General features: G+C 37.2%; 1 protein-coding gene across 9 annotated transcripts in view; it reads left to right on the top strand.

The window, feature by feature from the left end:
- The window catches only part of magi2b (membrane associated guanylate kinase, WW and PDZ domain containing 2b), an 81,580-nt gene that overhangs the window by 56,699 nt on the left and 12,071 nt on the right, over positions 1 to 12,810 (top strand). For all 9 annotated transcript variants that reach the window (XM_026202646.1, XM_026202642.1, XM_026202643.1 and 6 more), the window contains 4 exons: positions 2,397 to 2,905; positions 4,396 to 4,561; positions 8,894 to 8,925; positions 11,598 to 11,775. In XM_026202646.1, the coding sequence (XP_026058431.1) occupies positions 2,397 to 2,905; positions 4,396 to 4,561; positions 8,894 to 8,925; positions 11,598 to 11,775 (885 nt within the window). The remainder of the gene's footprint in view (positions 1 to 2,396; positions 2,906 to 4,395; positions 4,562 to 8,893; positions 8,926 to 11,597; positions 11,776 to 12,810) is intronic.

The raw sequence follows: 12,810 nt of genomic DNA, 5'->3' as shown, positions 1-12,810 counted from the left end.
TGAATGTTGGTCCACTCCTCTTCAATGGCTATGCAGAGTTGCTGGATATTGGCAGGAACTGGAACACATCCATCCAGAGCATCCCAAACATGCTCAGTGGTTGACATGTCCAGTGAGTATGCTGGCCATGCAAGAACTAGGATATTTTCAGCTCCCAGGAATTGTGTACAGATCCTTGCAACAAGGGGCCGTGCATTATCATGCTGCAACATGAGGTCGTGGTCTTGGATGAATGGCACAACAATGTGTCTCAGGATCATGTCACTATATCTCTGTGCATTCAAAATGCCATTGATAAAGTACACCTGTGTTCGTTGTCCATAACATACGCCTGCCCATACCACAACCCCACCACCACCATGGGCCACTCAATCCACAACGTTGACATCAGCAAACCGCTCACATGACACCATACACACTGCCTGCCATCTGCCTTGTACAGTGAAAACCGGGATTCATCCATAAAAATGAACTGCAGTCAGGTCGAGACCCAGATGAGGACGACGAGCATGCAGATGAGCTTCCCTGATACAGTTTGTGCAGAAATTCTTTGGTTATGCAAACAGATTGTTGCAGCAGCTGTCTGGGTGGCAGGTCTCAGACGATCTTGGAGGTGAAGATGCTGGATGTGGAGGTCCTGGGCTGGTGTGGTTACACGTGGTCTGCGTGTGGGGCTGGTTGGATGTAATGCCTCTTGAGATGGCTTATGGTAGAGAAATGAACATTCAATTCATGGGGAATAGCTCTGGTGGACATTCCTGCAGTCAGCATGCCAAATACATGCTCCCTCAGAACTTGCGACATCTGTGGCATTGTGCTGTGTGATAAAACTGCACATTTTAGAGTGGCCTTTTATTGTGGCCAGCCTGCACACCAGTGCAATAATCATGCTCTCTAATCAGCATCTTGTTATGCCACATCTGTGAGGTGGATGGATTATTTCGGCAAAGGAGAAGTGCTCACTAACACAGATTTAGACAGATTTGTGAACAATATTTGAGAGAAATAGGCCTTTTGTGTACATAAAGTCTAAGATCTTTGAGTTTGAAAAATGGGGACAAAAACAAAAGCGTTGCGTTTATAATCTTGTTCAGTGTGTGTGTGTGTATGTGTGTGTGTGTGTGTGTGTGTGTATATATATATATATATATATATATATATATATATACTGTATGTGTGTGTGTTCGAACATAACATTTTAATATGCATTTTTTGATGTAAAGTGATTTATTAATATTCCTTATAATGTACTATTCCTATAATATAAAAAATAGATAAGTGTATTAAATGAAATGTAAGTCAATTATGTTTACTAATAGTATTATATAACTATTTAAAATATAATGTTTCAATATAATTATATATAATATGATATAATACATCATTATTAACAATTAACTATTAATAGTTGTTAAATTAATATTTATATATAAAACCTAAAAATAAGTTATATAAATATAATATAAAATTTCAGGGACACCTTTCTGTTTTTTACCAGTGATTGTCACACCAACCATACTTACTTCACCGGACTGATTGGAATTATGAATTTAAAAGTATGCAACCCTTTTAATGCATAGACACTAAACGATATATATGCAGCATTGAGCCGTGACCTCAGATCTCAGGAGAAAACCCTCAGTGCATGGGCTAGGAAACATCATTATCTATGTAGTCACCGCTTGACAGCAGTCCCTAATAGCTTGCGTAGAGCTAGCGCAAGGTCACGCTTGTCGCAGTGTGTTTTTCGGTGATGAAAGAGCATCTTTGAGTGAGTCATCACAGTCGGACGCTGAAGGCTTATTTGCTGCTTTTTCATAAGTTTTCTATTCCCTTGTAGAGGAACTCTTAACCTAGTATGGGAAACTTGCGTGCTCACTGCAACTCTACCTTTCTGGATGAGTTTTTCGTTTCCTTGATCGTGTGTTAACTTTCGGAGTGTATCACATCTGTGTGGTCTGAAGATGACATCACTTCCCTAAGCCCTCACAGATAGTGATGCTGGCAGTGGCTTTATTTGCATACGTATCCCCCTTTTGATGGGGGTCCTTTTATAGAAGTCCTGCTCTATTCCGCACTCACATACACAGTTGTCTTGTTTCAATAGTTTCAATAAGCCTCAGGTTGCATTTATTACTGAGACGCCTCATTATCGGCCAGCATTGCTAATAGCTCACTCGGTTGGTGTCTGCACTTATGCAATAAAACCTTTTGTGTATGTGTGGAGAGGACTTAAATCCGTACAAAAATGTAATGACATATCTTGAATAATTAAGCCAGTTTCAGGATATGCTCTGAGAGAGTGGTAGATATGAAAGTGATGACATAATGCACTTGAGAGTATGACGCTTCATATTTTGTTTAGTTCTCTCATTTGTTCATTATTTCTTCATTAGGTGATGTGATCGTCTACATCAATGACATCTGTGTTTTGGGCACCACCCATGCCGATGTGGTGAAGGTTTTCCAGTCTGTCCCTATTGGACAGAGTGTCACCCTGGTGCTGTGTCGAGGTTACCCTCTCCCTTATGACCCAGAAGACCCCTCCGCTAGTTCCTCTATGCCCCCTTTGGGCCTAGTGGATCACCCGCTGCTGCTCAATGGAAGGAACAACTATGAAAATTACATGGAGTACATGTCTTTGACTGGACGCTTAGTACCCGAGCATGGTGAGGGCCTTCCCCCGCATCCCCATCCTGGAGACACACACCTGGACGGCTCTCAGCCTCCATCCCTGACCACACCGGGACCCCCACCCGATGACAGCGTTTCCATGGCGTCTTCCTCAGGTGCAACCACCGGCGCTCAAGTGGCTGCTGAACTTCTGAGTCTCACTATAACCAAAGGCACAGAGGGTTTTGGGTTCACCATCGCCGACAGTCCCACAGGGCAAAGAGTCAAACAGGTACGGTGATATCCTTGTTACTCTATCTAGCTATCTATCTATCTAGCTATCTACTAATTTGTTTCCTCGATTTACTAATTCGTTCCCTCGATGTCCTAAAGCGTGCGCACGATTTACTAACTCGTTCCCTCGATGTCCTAAAACTTGCGCACGATTTACTAATTCGTTTCCTCGATGTCCTAAAATGTGCTCCCGATTTACTAATTCGTTCCCTCGATGTCCTAAAGCGTGCGCACAATTTACTAATTCATTCCCTCGATGTCCTAAAGCGTGCGCACGATTTACTAATTCGTTCCCTCGATGTCCTAAAACTTGCGCACGATTTACTAATTCGTTCCCTCGATGTCCTAAAATGTGCTGCCGATTTACTAATTCGTTCCCTCGATGTCCTAAAGCGTGCGCACGATTTACTAATTTGTTCCCTCGATGTCCTAAAGCGTGCGCACGATTTACTAATTCGTTTCCTCGATGTCCTAAAGCGTGCGCACGATTTACTAATTCGTTTCCTCGATGTCCTAAAACGTGCGCACGATTTACTAATTCGTTTCCTCGATGTCCTAAAACGTGCGCACGATTTACTAATTCGTTCCCTCGATGTCCTAAAACGTGCGCACGATTTACTAATTCGTTTCCTCGATGTCCTAAAGCGTGCGCACGATTTACTAATTCGTTTCCTCGATGTCCTAAAACGTGCGCACGATTTACTAATTCGTTCCCTCGATGTCCTAAAGCGTGCGCACGATTTACTAATTTGTTCCCTTGATGTCCTAAAGCGTGCGCACAATTTACTTATTTGTTCTCTTGATGTCCTAAAACGTGCGCATGATTTACTAATTTGTTTCCTCGATGTCCTAAAACGTGCGCACGATTTACTAATTCGTTTCCTCGATGTCCTAAAACGTGCGCACGATTTACTAATTCGTTCCCTCGATGTCCTAAAACGTGCGCACGATTTACTAATTCGTTCCCTTGATGTCCTAAAGCGTGCGCACGATTTACTAATTCGTTCCCTCGATGTCCTAAAGCGTGCGCACGATTTACTAATTCGTTCCCTTGATGTCCTAAAGCGTGCGCACGATTTACTAATTCGTTCCCTCGATGTCCTAAAACGTGCGCACGATTTACTAATTCGTTCCCTCGATGTCCTAAAACGTGCGCACGATTTACTAAATTGTTCCCTCGATGTCCTAAAACGTGCGCACGATTTAATAATTCGTTCCCTCGATGTCCTAAAACGTTTGCACGATTTACTAATTCATTCCCTCGATGTCCTAGAACGTGCGCACAATTTACTAATTCGTTCCCTTGAAGTACAAAAATTTGCACATTATTACTATTTTGTTCCCTTGATTTGCTAAATCGTGTGCACAATTGACTCATTTGTTCTCTCAATTTATAAATCGTGTACATGTGCGGGGCTCTGTAGTTTTATATATTTATATTTATCAAGCACGATATGAGTCATAATTGTTTCTATATTTTTGGATCAGGTTCTGGAGCCGCAGGGTTGTCCGGGGTTATGTGAAGGAGATTTGATGGTGGAGATTAATCAGAAGGGTCTCCAGGGACTCAACCACACACAGGTGGTGCAGCTGCTCAAGGACTGTCCAGTGGGAACAGAGGCTACGCTTGTCATTCAGAGAGGAGCAGCTGCAGGTGCGCACATTTCCACCCTTCATTTTTAAAACCAAGTTCGTCAGAAAGGTGCTGAAGGTTTCCTGAAATCTCCATCAGACCTAGGCAAAGCACAGTGTTCACTGAAAATGGGAATTTCTGTTAGTATCTACTCAGCCTATTTGTCTTTTTTGTGTTTTTTTTTTTGAGGAAATGCATACACTGCACTTTTTCAATACAACTATCGCATATAGTGACCAAGAGCTGCCCAAAGCTCAAAATCCTGCATGTTCCAAGATTTTAAAAACCATGACAGCTTTGTGTTAGAAACAAACCAAAATTTAAGTCTGTTTTCATTTATTTTTTTACAAAATTATTGTGGTTAAATGTGGATGTTACCCAATACTGTGAAATTAGTTAATTTTCCTCAAGTTTGCCATAAACACTGATGATAATTATTTAAAGATCGCAGAATATCATTTTTGAGTGAACTTTACCTTTAAAGTTTTGATTGAAATGTTGAAAGTAACTTTGTACGCTTCAGTGCTACAGTTTTTAGTCTTTTCTAAGCATTCTGAACTTGCCTTAAACTTTGATTCAGCAAGATTTTGAAATAAGAGGAGAGAAACATTCCTATTATAGACTTCTAGGTGTGTTTCGCCTCCCAAACTAATCAGTACATCTCAATTTCTCAAACTCTCAGCTGTTTTCTTTCAGAATAATTGAAGCTGATGAGCTGTTTTTGGGCAATTTTAGCAAAGCCTTCGCAAGATTGCACACTGTATCATCTCTTGGCAAGAGCTGGGGACAGTTATTAGCATATTCAGACTGGAGCCAAGCTAATCTACTAATTCTATGCAAGTCCACTTATCAGAGTGCTTACTTTTATTAAAATGTCCATGCAGAGCGTAATATTTTATCACCCTTCTTAATTAGGATATTCTTAGAATGAAAATGAATGAGGCAGTTAATAGAAACTATCTTGAAGAAGGGTACAGTCTCTTCATGTGTACAGTAAACCTGATATGTGTTCTTGTTTCACTAAACCACTATCAATCAAGTAATTACGTCCATGCTTCCTGCCAATTATGCTGTTCTGTTCTCACCTCCTCTGAGTGTTTCATGACTACATCGAAGGCTATGGTCTTAAAAGGACCTCTCAGTAACCACTCCGAGGCCTCTTGTAAGGGAGCGAGAGACATCCCGTGTGACTCACTGGCTAAGTGCGAGACCATTCAGCTTCCTAACGGCGTTCTGCCAAGAGCCTGGTCAGAGCCGGCCACGTTCACAGCTCTTTTCCCCAGTTCTCTAATTAAAGCACAACTCCCACACTGAGCTGTGGATAAACAGGCAGACGAATCAGAACGCAGAGTGGTTAGAGGGGTGGGCGGGGCGTTCGCCGAACAGGCCAATCAGAGTGTTGATTCCCAGCAGTTATCACTGAGGGAGTACTCTGAAATAGATGCAGATTGAGGAGATGTCATTTATTCTTGATGACGTGAAGAGTTTATATTATCATAATTTACATAAATTTACATGAACATATCTATTTAAAGCAGCGGGATGAATGGGCAAGTAAATGTCAAGACAAGCATAATTTCACAGCAGAACAAGGTGAGAATTCTGAATTCATAGACAGTCTTTCTTTTGCGCTGTCTGCACAAACTTGCAGTGAAACCAGAGCCAGTTATATATTTAAGAAGAAGTATTTTTTTCAAATAATAAAAATGAATAATTTCTGAATCAATCAATGAATATATATATATAAACTCAATAGTTTGTCATTCAGTATGTATCTTGGTATTTCTTAAATATCATACATATCATATGTTTTTAAAGGTATTACTTGACTAAAATTTCTGTTGTTGTTGTTATGAACTAATACTATTAAAATTATTTTTAAGTTAATTGAAATAAAGCTTATAAGGAATTAGCTAAAAATCTACAAAAAATCTACATGAAAATTAGAACTTAAAACAGAAATAAAAAAAATTGATAAAATCATTAAACCTGAAATAAACAAATTAAATTATATTTATTTAATCTGGTTATGTTGTGTTATGTAGTAATCTGCACCATTACTATATATATATATATATATATCATACGCGCACACACACACACACACACACAGTATACATTATAAATGTAATTCTGACAGCAAAATCATAGTGTGTATATATATATATATATATATATATTGCAAATATTCAGTATATCACCCAGACCTACTTAAGACTTAAGTTATTGGATTGCATTTGCACCCAAGTGCATAAATGCAACTTTTGCAATAGTTTCACTACATTTATTTCTGTTGGAATCAGAAATTATCTCATTTGGCAACAGACTGCCGAGGGAGGTAAATGCAATAAGAAATGTATTTCTTATCTCCAAATTTGCCCAGAGTACTAAAAGAATCATTAAGGTACCAGAATTGTCCTTACGCTTCCCATTTCTCTACCTTATTAGTGCAGCAGCAGAGCACAGATCCACTGTCCGTCTTCCTCTCTGCACTTCTTTTATGAGGATTATTGACATCTCAGGTAGGACTGGACAGGCAGGTGTGAGGTGATAACTATACTCCTCTGACTCCCTGTACTGATGGAAATATCATCAGGGCCGTGGCATTTCAGCAGTGCAGACAGCTCTCTTACATCCTCTTGGCTCTATTCCATCTGGGTCTCGGAGAACTCAGAGCTGACAGTCACCCCGAATCCCTCGTGATTTCATCTGACTCACCTTTCAGACTTCACCTGAGAGAGACGCATGACATGAATGAAACCCAAGGATGCATGAGGCCACTGAGAGAACTTTGAAGTTTGAACTTTTTCAAGGTTGTTTCAGTGTGTACGTACGAATGCTGCAATCAAGAAATAAGAGAACAAATCCTTGAAGCCTTGAACACAAGCTAGATCAAAGTTTTCTGCTTTTTCTTGTCCATATGGCATCTTTTGTGATGCATCAGAGGAGGAGGAAGACTTGTGGAGTGGCACGACTGTGCACGTTTGCCCGAGGCTTTGTTTAGTCCTTCGCTGCCAAGTCGTGTCCTGGTCATATAGCGTTTGATGTAATCCTGTTAGCTTAAGCAGGCAGAAAATTGCTCACATACACATATCCAGACGTACACATGCATGCACATTTTCATGCACAGAGAAGCACAAAGACTCACAATATCAGCTGTGCAGAAATGAAAAGTCGTAACTCATTATTCTCATAGCACCTCTGGCCATGGTTTAATCACACTGCAGATGAATCTTAAACAACCTTCTTCATATCACAGACGGTCATATCACAAATACATATCATGCATTTTATTATATAGGGAACTCAGAATAAAACAGTATTCTTTGCATATTGTAAAAAGTGAAATGTGTGGTTGTAACAATACAGTCATTTTTATCCAGTCTGACCATTAAAATGGATTTCTGTTAGTGTTAATAATGTAGTCAGTAAGATATTTTCGTTTTCTTTTTTTTATCGTTGATTAAGATGTAATTTGGGACCCTTATACAATATTATTAATATAAACAAATGATACTATATCAGTTATTCTTACCCCATTGGCACTTTTTTTAATAAAACAAGAAAACAGCATGTCAGTGGAGTCTCTAATGAGTTTTCTGATGTATTTACTAGAACCAGAAAATATCACTCATTTTTATTATGACAGAACCACTAATGAAGAAACTTGTTATTGCAGTACTGTACATAATATGTGTCCATGGACAACAAAACCAGTCTTAAGTGTCAATTTTTTGAAATTGAGATTTATACATCATCTTAAAGCTGAATTAATACGTTTTCCATTGATGTATGGTTTATTAGGATCAGACAATGTTTTGCCGAGATACAACTATTTGAAATATACTATTATAATAATGGTAAAAATACTAATTTCCATTTCATTTTCTTGTAAGTGATCATAATCCTAAATGTTCTTCCTTCTTTTCGGATTATCCTAATACTTATAGTCAGACATTGTACTACAGATATTTGTCTGATATGAATTTGGCCAGTGATGCTGAGTGATGTAAAGTGATATAGATTCAACACGTATGCTAAAAACATTTCTGTCCATTTTTATTTCAGAATCGTTCAGAACTGACAGGAAGTCAGAAATCTAGTTTAGTGTCTCACATTTCCTTTCCGATACTAAATACTGTTTGGCAGTTTTAATTTTAGTCTTTTTATTTAAGATGGGTTTAACATCTGCTCAAAGCTAATGATGTAATTACCTTGCAAATAAATGCAATAAACCTTCCTCACCTCCTACAGGACAACAAAGTGAAGAGAAAAATGGATGAATATTATGTGACAATTATGAATTTTTAGTCCTTAATGATATGAATCATTCTCTCTTTCTTTCTCTGCCAGGCCTCTACACACCCTGGGATCCCGCAAAACAGGTAAATTATTTGAAATATTTTCTTCTTGCATGTTCTTAAACTGACCTTGACACCTGCTGTCAGTGGGAAGTAAGTAGGTAATATAAAAGAAGACCATTTTAAAAACTATTTTTAATAAATCAAACACATGCCGCAGATCCAGAGTTGTCCAGTTTCCGAACAAATGACTCTTATTCGGTTTCTTGTAGTAAATCAAACACTGGTCTGATTCATGAATGAATTATTCGAATTAAACATTATTTTTTAGTAGTGCCGTCAAACGATTAATCGCGATTAGTCGCATCCAAAATAAAAGTTTTTATTTACATAATATATCTGTGTGATCTATGTATGTTTATTATGTATATATAAATACACACACGTACAGCATATATTTTTGAAATATTTACATGTGGATTTATACTAATATAATTTATTATTTAAGATATAATCGTAAAATACATACATCATAAATATACACAGTACACACACATATACTATGTGAACAAAAAGTTTTATTTTGGATGTGATTAATGGTTTGACAACAATATATTTTAGCAGCTCAGAATAATTGCAGCATCAGTCTCCGATCGCTGTTGAAGACGATCCGCAGCCAATAGTTCTCAGTCTCAGCACGTGTTCTGCGGCGCACCGGTCTGGATAACACTCTGATGAAACCCGACATGGAAATGTCCCGGGTGACAGATGCATTAACGCAGTGGCCATGGGTGGCATGCTTAATCAGTATGCCTCTTGTGCTGCTGCATTAGCAAACAAAACGCTTTAACTGCCAGCAGAGTGTGGCTCTTTAATATGTGTGTTTGTGAAGGTGGAGCACGATTGAATGTGTTTATCATGAAGAGAAATTATTCCAAGCCAAGATTATGCAGGTGATACTCAATTGAGATTCCTCCTCCTCGCTCCCTGAGACCCGCAGACTCAATCATGCTGCCGTGTGATTTATAACTCTGGCCGACTTAAAAACAAAACTCCTCGTTTCTGAAAATGGATTCATTTGAAGTTTTAAATATTAAAGAGCGGGTTCACTCAAAAAATGAAAAATCTGTCATTATTTACTCACCCTCATGTCACTCCAAATCTGTGGGATTTGTTTTTTCACTGACTTATGTGTTTTACAAAAGATACCACTTTCACATTTCATATGAAAATTAGGGCAAGTAAAGGTTATTATCCATAACATTTATCCATTATAATATCTATAATATTTCAAATAGTGTTATTTCATTATATTGACATTTTACCATTTTTATTAAAAGTTTGAATCAGTTTAAATTTCTTTAGTAATTTTGTCTTTGTAATTTTGAGTATTTTTTGTGTTTTGTAGTATATGTGTCTGCATAGTGTTTTACTTTTTTTTCAGTTGAATTTAGTTCATTAAGTTCAACTAAATTAAAATGAAAAAAATTGCTTTAAAGTCTTAAGTCGCTGTGGCATATTATTAGCAATAGCCAAAAATAAATTGTACAGGTTAAAATTATCGATTTTTCTTTTATGCCAAAAATCATTAGGATATTAAGTAAAGATCATGTTCCATTAACATATTTTGTGAATTTACTACTGTAAATATATCAAAACTTAATTTTTGATGAGTATTATGCATTGCTAAGAAATAAATTTGGACATATTTAAAGGTGATTTTCTCAGTATTTAGATTTTTTTGTATATTTAGTCTATTAAAGTCATTTAAAAGTCAGTTAAAATTTGTATAATCTGATTAATTACATAATATGGTGATTAATTAATCTAATAAACTGCAAATAGATTTTTTTTATAGTTTATGCTTTTTATGGTATATATATATATATATATATATCTAACCCTAACTTCTTTCTGTTTTAGTACATTAAATAAAAAAAAAAAAAAATTGCCTTTGCAAACAGCAAAAATAAAAAGTCTTTTGATATTTTATTTTATTTCAGTTAACATTTATTTTATTATTTTTTTATTTTATTTAGTTTCATTTGTAGTTTAGCTATTAGCTGTTATTTTAGTTAAACTATAATAACCCTGGTTGATACAAAAATCTATATAATTTTTTATAATTAATTTGATTTATTTGAGCAGAATATCCCAGGCTGTGTTTAATCTTCCCTGGTTTTACATGTTTTAATTGCATTGCAGATCCACAAATGGTGTTTGCGAAACTAAATGGACTACACATCCCAGGTTAAGTTTCTCCGGAGCCTTGTAGTAAATTAATGCAACATTTCATTTAACACATTTAGGTATTTCTAGAATGATATCTAATTTCATGCGGATTCACTTTCATCCCGGTGTAAGATCATCATTTTCAGGAAGCCGTCCGGTTTCTGCTGGATTCAGGGCTGGTAATGGAATTGGCAGGTTAAGCGGAGAGAGCTGCAGGTGAAATGAACAGCTCACAGGAAATAGGATCTATTAGCCCCCGGGGCGCAGATACTTCGCTTCACACTTCAGGCCCTCACTTAGGGCTTAATTCATCTCCCCCACTGAACCTCTAGAGAGCGATTGGACTGCTAAACTCTCTTCTCACAGAAAGAGGACAGGAGTAATGACAGGGGTCACCTTTATGATACGCCCAATGCTCTCTTCTTGAACTTTTAAAAGATGTACATGAGAGATTTGCACTTCTTTTTGCTGCATGTATGTATATTATCCACTCAAACCAGTCCATATCTGTGTTGTCCATACAGTGGGACACTCAAGGAAGCCCCCAGACCAGCTTGTCGGCTGCTTTGCTCCCCCACGGTGCCCCTCATCCCGGCCAGACGCTCCATCGCTCCTCTTTTCCGGACACAGAGCCCTTTTACCTGGGAAAGCCAGACCCCTACGACCTCTATGAGAAGTCACGTGCCATTTATGAAAGCAGACGTAAGTCAGAGATTTTGGTCGCTTTCTAGTTGTTTGTAAATGACTTTATATAATATTTCAAGTATTTCACCTTAGATTTATGTGTGTGTATATGTGCAGTCAAACCAAAAATGTAAGTGAGGAAAGCAAAGTAAAGTGAACTGTGACATATTATACCCAAAGATTCTTCATACAGTGGACTACCAGTAAAACTGATTAAAAAAAAACTTTGACCTGACCATGTTTTGATTCAACATTTATTTTTTACACATAAACATAGGCTACAATGATATAATAACAAACTATGGAGCATAAAAGAAGATTATTTGAGAAAGATCTCAGTTTTTTTGTTCATACAGTGAAAGTCATTGGTAACCAAATTAGCTTGGCTACCAACATTCTTTTTCTTCTGCTTACCAACATTCTTCATTATTTTCCTTTATGTTCCATAAAAGAAAGCAAGTGATACAGGTTTGAAACGACATGAGGGTGAGTAAAAGTTGACAGAATCTTTCTTTTATGGGTGAACTATCACTTTAATATTATTATTATTTAGTGAAGTGATACTCTACATAAGAAACTAAAATTGCCAGCAGGAGGCGGTACATGTCTTTGAGTCATTCCTTCATTCGATTCGTTCAAACTGCTGATTCATTCAAGAATCAAGTAAATGGCTCTCTTTATGAACAGGCCATTGAATCATTGGTTCACACAATTCAGAAATGAAACGCAGCTTATGATGCAACTGATGAAATTAATAATCTTAAATCATTATTAATATTAGGAGTTAAATAATAAGTATACTTTTTTAAATTCCCTCAGCTGGAAAGTGCTGTAGTGTAAATTACATTTGCTCACAAGCCTAAGTCACCAAAGAAAATTTCAGAACAGTTTCACAAAGCGAGTTTCACAAAGTGTATTTTACCAACAACTAGACTGGTCATGGAAAAGTCACGGAAATAAATAAAAAGTAAATACATTTATTGTAAAACGGCTTAAATATATATTTTATTCAAATTAAATGAATGCCAATTGGAAAGCATATTTCATAAAAAT

Source organism: Carassius auratus, chromosome 25 (assembly GCF_003368295.1).
Source record: "Carassius auratus strain Wakin chromosome 25, ASM336829v1, whole genome shotgun sequence".
Taxonomy (NCBI): Eukaryota; Metazoa; Chordata; class Actinopteri; order Cypriniformes; family Cyprinidae; genus Carassius; species Carassius auratus.
This window is presented reverse-complemented; position numbering and strand designations above follow the sequence as displayed.